At 43.1% G+C, this 8711-nt stretch overlaps 1 protein-coding gene across 1 annotated transcript; it reads left to right on the top strand.

Moving 5' to 3' along the window:
- The first annotated feature begins 1769 nt into the window (after nucleotides 1-1769).
- Nucleotides 1770-8485, top strand: LOC109469461 (alpha-1,3-mannosyl-glycoprotein 4-beta-N-acetylglucosaminyltransferase C-like). Its single transcript, XM_019767980.1, has 5 exons — nucleotides 1770-1912; nucleotides 3778-3926; nucleotides 4621-4778; nucleotides 5671-5761; nucleotides 7191-8485. Exons 2-5 carry the CDS (start codon nucleotides 3830-3832, stop codon nucleotides 8387-8389), a joined length of 1545 nt encoding a protein of 514 aa, XP_019623539.1. The 5' UTR covers nucleotides 1770-1912; nucleotides 3778-3829; the 3' UTR covers nucleotides 8390-8485.
- The last annotated feature ends 226 nt before the right edge of the window (nucleotides 8486-8711 follow it).

Here is an 8711-nt window from a genome sequence, read left to right on the forward strand (position 1 = left end):
AAAAACAAGCAGTCAACAGTTTCACGTATATCGACCCCCTGGTGCTATGAAGCCTGGGAATTTTTACTCCCTTGCATTAAGCATCCTGGGAATGGGAAAATTGCGAACAAAAGAAATTCTATACGCCAAAATGCAGTTACTCAAGCAACTGGATTATGATTTTTGATTTTCCAGTTGCTTAATAAGTAACTGCTAATTATCTGGATGTCTAGCCTTCACCGGCGTATCAAGAAATAGTACATGGTTGTACTGGGAAAACTCTGTAGATATAAAACGTAAACATTTTAAACATTATCTACGTAGGTTTAAGGTCTTTTTGTTGCACCACCGTGTACAAACCTTCTCTGGGCGGCTGGTTGTATGATGGCCGGCAAAATTCTACAAAACGCAGTGTCAAAACTCCAACCCGCCTAGAGGCCTGCACATGAGGCTAGTATTCTGCGAGGTTGGCAACTGTTCGGCTGCGCTAGTGAAATATTTAAAAATGTTAATTAAAAACAATCATGGCCGGGAGATTCCCGGCGAATTTAGGTGTGAATATTGACTCAAATGTGACTCAAATTCGATTCGTATAGAAAGGTATACGTGGACTGAGCCTGGTAAGACTGCTCCCGAACTTCAGAAAACATTGGTTGTTTGGAGGTAGGGTGCAGGTTGTGACAGGCTAGGGGCTTCAAAGGATGACGCGATCTATGATATGATGACCTGTGGTTCGACTGGTCCTGCCTACCTGTCTAAATTCTTAGGCCAGAACTGGCCCCTCGCTCCCGTCTTCATGTCCTTAGCTCTTTGTTCAGCAAACTTGAAGGACCATCCAGTGTCATGGGCTATTTGGTCTCGCCATCTTTTTTTTGGGGGGGGTGACTTCCTCTAGTCCTGGTGGTAGGCCCCGTATACAAAAGAGTTTGGTGGTCTTCTCTGAACGTAACCAAACCACCTCAGCCTTCTTTTACGAATATCCTCAATAACTGTATCCTCCCTTCCCAGCATAGCTCGGATTTCCTCGTTTCTAATGTTCCAAGCTACAAAAGTTCCAAAACAGAGCAGCAAGAATAATACTAGGTTTACCATATAGATCACATGTCAGCTCTGATCATCTATCCAGCCTTGGCTGGAAAGATCTGTCTTCACGTCGTCATATGCATCTCCTACAAACTGTACGAAAGTCGATAAACAACCAGTTGCCAGAGTACCTAGACATCTTTAACCGAACCCTAGAAACCCACAACTACTCCACCCGACACAGTATGAACCAGTCCCTGCGACTTTCTAAAGCTAGGTTGGAATGTGGCAAGAAAACCTTTGCTTATCGAGGTGCAGTGGGCTGGAATAAACTCCCACCCGGTGTTAGAACTGCACCGTCGATACAGACATTCAGAACACTGTATGCTCAAAGTGACCTCTGACTTCCCTCCCTTATTATGACCTGGCATGACCCCGATTACGAGTAATGGATCACGATTATGATTTGTTTTTGGTGTAAATATTGTTGTATTTCCGTGTATATATGTGTCATACCCAGGGCCACTCTGAAAAGCAGTGCTATGACACTGAGTAGTGCCACCCTGGTAAAAGAATACAGAAATAAATAAAATGTGGTCTCTCCTTGAGACATTCAGGATAGCCCGCAGACATCTCATTTCAAATGCCAATAGGAGTTGTTCATCGCTTTTTTTCAACGTCCTTGTCTCACTATTGGGAAAATAGGTCGACTGGCATATGTACCTATTGTACCCAGTCGAACCGGTCCTGTTCGTTTCATAACCCCTGACCTCAAGACAACTCAGAAATTATTCCCTGTGTTTCGGTTGTTTTGGTATCGCGAAGGCTTTCTTGAAATGATTTGAACCCCATTCGATCATTCTACAATCTGAAGAAGGACTGAGAAGCGCAAATCTTCAAGCTGTGAAAGGTTGGTCCGTATTTGGGTACCTGTCTGCTCCTTTTCCTGAGGTGTTGTAGTCACCAAACCTATTTTAGCTGCCGAGTCTCTTTCGTCCTTACATCAAGCCAGATAAAATAGGTTTGGTAACCAGGTCACATTTCCAAGCCGGGGCCTGGCCGGGTTGTTTGCGTGGACGAAAAATAAACAATTTGTATTAAGAGTATGCACAAATAGTGCTCATGGTTAAATTTCTAAAACTTTTTTTGTGTTTTGCTGTCTTATATCATAATTTTCGTTCCATAGGACTGCCCGGCCGGGCCCCGGGTTGGGAAATGTGACCGCGCCATTACCTAATATACATGTAAGGTAAATTCGTAGTCCGAATATTAGTTGTAGACCGTTTAAGTAATGTTTGGTAGCCACACAGAATTTACCACAAAAATTAAGCGATTCGTACACGCATTTAGATACAAATGCCATTTTCGGAAGGCTTGATATCAATTATTGTTTATAATTTGATTATTTTAATGTCTTTTTCTTTAAATGTTTCTACAGAACGTTTTGGGATCTGTATGTTCTAAAAAATGCCATTCGCCTGTGACGTCGGAAAAACAATTTTTTTTCTCAAACTATCCAGTATTTTACTCGTTCCCCATAGTATTTTGTGAGGTGGTCTAACTTGTCTGCTAATGTCTCTGGTTGTCTGAGAATGGAGGGTGGACTATTGTATTATTACTATTCTCGATACCTGGACGGTCTTGTCAAATATTTTATATTGTATAATGTGCTTTTCGAGGGGAGAAATATGTTGCGTATCAATTAAAATTGCCCACTGCAGTTTCATTTTATTTTATTTATTTATTACGATTGACCACATACATAATATACATGGAGGGCATGGTGGAACAGGTGCACCTAAGTGCACCTTTTCAAGGCCACCATGCCTAGGGTTTTAAAAACAGATTTTTCAGTCAACATTCTAGTCACATACGTGCACACTGAGTTGAAACAACACTATCCCAATATATATCAATATTCATAGAGCAAAATGCCAGTCAACGGCTACTGGTCGCAGACCGGGCTGATTTTTGAGGGTACCACTCAGAAAATAAAGGACTCGTCTTTTTTTCTGTGTTGTTTAAACGTACAAAGTATGAAATACTGATGCCAATGTGCTAATGTGTGGGCATCTGTATCTGTATCGATATATCAGGTATAACAGCCCTTCGGCGTAACACACCAGCTTCGCAGGCACGCGGCGCGGTGGAAGCACGTGTATCATACCGAACGACTTGTCACACTCAATCTTTGCACATTTGATTGCAGGAGTTGTTTAAAGCTTTCTAGTGATAATGCCCCAACTGTGCTGGGTGGCAACGAGTTCCAGTCTACGATAGTTCTGGGGAAATACGAGTTTTTGAATACCTCAATTCTTGGTTGATGACTCTGATGGGCAGTATGTGTTGATTTCAGACAGATCTCCTTATACATTTTTACCGCCCCGATATTGCATAGGATGGCTTCGATTTTTAATAATTAATATTTCTCCGAATGATAACAACAAGACTGGCAATGAAAACATACATTGCCATGGCGACGATGGTTTCTGTTAGAGTTATTTCATAATTGAGGAAGAGGAAGACTTGGTACCTGTAAAGTCTACACAGATACAGCGCACTCCTCCCCTGAGTGTATAGTGAACGAGCCCCGGGGTCACAGAAAGTAGGGCCATCCGGAGCGGAGATGTCTTCCCAAGGGTTTCATGTTTCCATGAATGTGGGCATAGATGCGGTTCAGAGACATGCCTGTGGACATTCCATGCCTGTGGATAAACAAAATGCCTGTGCCATTCCTAGAATTCTTGCAAACTGTACACAATACTGTACCATTAGGCTCCTCCCTGAGACGTCGCCAAAAAACAGAGAGGTGCAACCACCACAAAAGATGGTCCTGAGGTCGGGCTGGACGCTGTGGCAGCTGAGAAATGTCATCCTGGGAACGCTGGTGATGTTCGTGCTTCTTAACGCCTGGATTATGACCAGTAAGATTTTTTTCACCTAGAATATGATTAGATTTGATATCGGAGTTGCTTGTTCTTTAAGGGACTTCGACAGAAGGATGCTTCTGATCACGGAAAATGTTACATTGTCCACGTGTTTGGTTTTATTAGCTGTCAAGTGGAATTCACATAGATTGGCAATTCGTCATCATTCCTTGAGAGACATGTATATAAAAGTACAATGCATATTAAAGTAATGTGTTTTTGTGGTGTGTGTATGCTGTGTGTATGTGTGTGTGTGTGTGTGTGTGTGTGTGGTGTGTGTTGTGCGTGTGTGTGTGTGCGTCTGTGTGTTTGTGGTGTGTGTGTGTGTGTTTATGTGTTTGTGTGTTTGTGGTGTGTGTTTGTGTGTTTGTGGTGTGTATGTGTGAGTGGTGAGTGGTGAGTGTGTGTGTGTGTATGTGTGTGTGTGTGTGTGTGTGTGTGTGTGTGTGTGTGTGTGTTTGTGTTGTGTGTGTGTGTGTATGTGTGTGTGTCTGTGTGCGCGTGGTGTGTGCGCGTGTTTGTCTGTGTGTTTGTATGTGTGTGTGTGTGCGCGCGCGCGTGTGTGTGCGTGTATGCATTGATGCATTGTCAGGGGCGTTGTATTTTTGGCCAATCTACATGAGAGTACTGTACGGTAGCATCCAGCAGTAGACTAACCCTAACCCCAGTCTGGCATGTTGTCTGTTCCCAGTTACTTTGCAGGAGCAGACAAAACAACAAACGGACTCGTCATGTGAAGAACAGAGAGACGCGCTGATAGATACAATCAAAACATTCAACAAGATACTAAGAAGACGAGACAACACTGGAGAGGAAGTCAGCAAACCACTGGTGAAAGCTAGACATGAGGTTAGTTCACAGACATGCCCAGCCCATATAAGACACCAAAACATAAACATGAACATAAACATAGGACATCCTTTATTTCAACTAAATATGGAGTCTAATTTTAGTTCACATTTTTATATAAGTGGTGGTCGTTTGCGGACCCAACTTGGGGTGGTCGCGGTCACAGAAGACAAGTGGTCGTCTTGGACACAATGCTTAGTGCTTGGAGAAAAATCGGGACCGACTGAAAACGGTCGTTGTAAACCGATGGTCGTTTTATGGATGTGGTCGCTGTGCCAAGTTTGACTGTATTTTTTTTTGGGGGGGGGGTAAGGTTTGATGTACAAATGTGGTAGACTTTGAAAGACGAAATGAACCCAGATCTCCTACAGCATCTCCTACAAACTGTACAAAAGTCGATAAACAACCAGTTGCCTGAGTACCTAGACATCTTTAACCGAACCCTAGAAACCCACAACTACTCCACCCGACACAGTATGAACCAGTCCCTGCGACTTCCTAAAGCTAGATTGGAATGCGGCAAGAGAACGTTTGCTTATCGAGGTGCAGTGGGCTGGAATAAACTCCCACTCGGTGTTAGAACTGCACCGTCGATACAGACGTTCAGAACACTGTATGCTCAGTTACGTGACCTCTGACTACCCTCCATTATGACCTGGCATGACCCCGATTACGAGTAATCACGTTTATGATATTGTTTTTGGTGTATATATTGTTGTATTTCCATGTATATATGTGTCGTACCCAGGGCCACTCTATAAAGCAGTGCTATGTCACTGAGTAGTGCCCCCTTGGAATACAGAAATAAATAAATAAATTTGAATAACGTTACGCTTCAATTATTCACCTACCTGATGCAATTAAAAACGGAGATATTCGAATTGTTTTCCAGGATAAATCAATAGTCTGTGAAGACTGTAGCAGATCTGGTCTCGTCGATACAGAAGCTGCCAGAGTTTTAGGGAAACCACGCAAGACAAAGGGTAGGTTACTGGAACATCAAACTTCTAGAATGCCGTCTGAATGGAAATCATTTGTATATTTATAACTTCACCACATATTGTTTTTGCTCGTGTTTCTTCTCCTCCTTCTCCTGCCATTTCTTTGAATTGATTCAACTCCTTTATTTTTGGGGCCCCCAAATACCCCCAGGCGTTTTTTTTTCATTTCTGTGATTCAGGCTTTTAGAATGGTTTTATTTGAGCTTTATTTGGGCATGAGTCATTAGAATGGCATATAGAGCAGGCAACCAATAGGCATGCAGCTTTCCTATATTCTCCTTGCTGATTGGCTGTTCGGATATGATTGGGTTAACTCAATTAACACTTGTACAAAGCCATGTATGAACTTTATTCAAGTGTTTTGTTAGGTATGTCAAGCTTCCCTGCTCCAGCATTGGAATGCGGGACATAAACCCTTCTTTTTATCTTGAAAAGTTTGCATTACGCAATTAATAATCCCCACCAATAATGTAAGGGACATCTATCCAACTGTTGTCAATTCATATTATAGTTATATCAATGTAAATAATTGTTTTCCCTTGTATTTCTCCTTCTTTCCTTGCCATGTCGTGAAATGTGGTGAAGTCATGCTGAATTTGCTCCAAAGCAAATGTTGGCCTTTCTAGTCTTGAATATATTATCTCTACGTTCAAAATAAACACGTGCGCTCATTCTTGAGTTGTGTCAGGCCCGAATGTTATGAGCATGCTGAGGACTTTCGAGGTGGATTCAAATTGTAAAAATATGGAAGGGAATTCGAAGTGTATTCTGACTGCATCCTGAATATTCCAGGACCTTTAGTGTTCGAATCACTCTGGTGACATACGAATGAGGACTGAAATGGGCTTTAGTATTTGGAATACACCCCGAATCTTTAAGAATAGCCAAGGATATAAAAGAAGTTTTCATTCTGTCTGATTCTGCTTGACCGATTCGGAATAACTGTGAAGGGAACATAAGATTTCGTTGTATTCGTTGAATATTTTGAATAATCTTTAATATTGCATTTTTTCTTTCATATCAATATTTCTTGCACTGTTATGACATATTCCGATACGGGTATAACGAAGTGTGAATATGGCGAGTAATAGACCATGGGAGTTTCGCCTACTCTCCAAGCAGAGGTTGATGGTGGAAGGTCGTTTGCTTTTTATGTATGGCCCGTTGGTCGCGACAAAAAAACGGGCCATACATAAAAAAAACGATCTTCCACCATCAACCTCTGCTTGGAGAGTAAGTTTGACCACCGTAAAGTTCCTTTACTTGTTATTAACTTTACCGTGGAAAAACTCTTTTGGTCAATTATTCTACCTTTATTCACCGAATTCTACGATCCGTACCCTCCTAGGTAGACCTGGTGGAGGCTAGTTTTTGTTTGCTTTCATATGAAAATTTGTGTCTTTTTTTTCAGGATTTTTAACCATCGGCATCTCAACGGTGAAAAGAGACCAGAATAGCCAGTACCTCGGCATCACAATCAACTCACTCATCGAGCACACTACAGAAGCCGAGCGGGAGCAAGTCACTGTCGTCATTTTCCTAGCGGACTTCGACAGCTATCACAACAAGAAACTGTCTGTAGAAATTTCCCAGAACTATTCCCAGCACCTGGATGGCGGGTTTATGCAGGTGATACAGGCGCCGATATCATTTTATCCACAACTAGAGGGCTTGAAACAGAACTTCAATGATTCGGAGGATCGCGTAAAATGGCGTTCCAAGCAATGCGTGGACTACGCCTTCCTCTTTAGCTACTGCCGTGGTTTGTCGGAGTTTTACCTACAACTGGAAGACGATGTCGTTTCATCAGAACACTACCTGACAACAATAAGGGATTACATCAAAGCTCAAAAATCCGCCTGGTCGATGCTGGAATTTTCCGACCTCGGGTTTATAGGAAAACTTCTCAGGTCTTCCGACTTGCAAAGACTTGCGGACTTTCTTCTGCTGTTTTACGAAGAGATGCCGAACGACTTCTTGATTCGACACTTCCTGAAGTTGTTACCACATCGGCAGACGTTCGTACGACGGCCGTCGCTGTTCCAACACATCGGGAAACGCTCTTCACTGGTCGGGAAGGAGCAGAACTTAGTTGACGCCTTCTACGTGGACACGATGAAGAGACAGTACAACGATTCTGACAACCCACCAGCGGTGGTGAGCTCGGACATGGCCGCCTTCGGGGAGTTCAAGCCGCAGCTTGCCTACGGCCCCGAACCCGGCTTCTTCTGGATCGAGGCGCCGCAGAGCGGGCAAGCGTTCTTCGTTCTTTTCGAGAAACCTGCAAGACTTTCTAGGATTGTCATAGAGACCAGCTCTGAACAACACCCGAAGGATATCCTTGAGAAGGGCACAGTACAAGTCAGCCCGAAACTTCTGTCTATGAGCCAGCAGGATGACACTCCGAACTGTGCGGACTACGTCAAACTAGGATACTTCGAAAACGGAAGATTTGAGATGGCGACTCAGGGCATGGAAGGACTGGGGTCAGTTGAGGTGAAGTGTCTGAAGGTCACGGTCACCGAACAGCAGAAGATGTGGATACTGGTGAGGGAGATCGCCGTGTGGACTGTAAAGAAAGAAATCACCAAAGAAACCCCGGCCAAATAATTTCAGTGTGGTCGTGTGGCGTAGGGGCAGAGTGCGTGACTCGGAACTAAGAGTCCCGGGTTCGAGTCCTGACATGACACCGATCTTGTGCCCTTGGGAAAAGCACTTTACACGGCTTTCCTCACTTAGCTCAGGTGTAAATGAGTATTGTCCTGTAATGTATTTTTCCCCTGTGTTGGTGGCGACATTAATATAAGTTGAAGAAACTTGAGTGCATAGTCACCACGTCTGGTGATTACATGTTCCAATAAAAAAAATAATTTCATTGATAGCACATAAAACACGGATGTTGAGTCAATAATAATATTGAGTCATTACAAGT

Source organism: Branchiostoma belcheri, unplaced genomic scaffold (genome assembly GCF_001625305.1).
Source record: "Branchiostoma belcheri isolate BF01 breed outbred unplaced genomic scaffold, Haploidv18h27 scaffold203, whole genome shotgun sequence".
Classification (NCBI taxonomy): domain Eukaryota; kingdom Metazoa; phylum Chordata; class Leptocardii; order Amphioxiformes; family Branchiostomatidae; genus Branchiostoma; species Branchiostoma belcheri.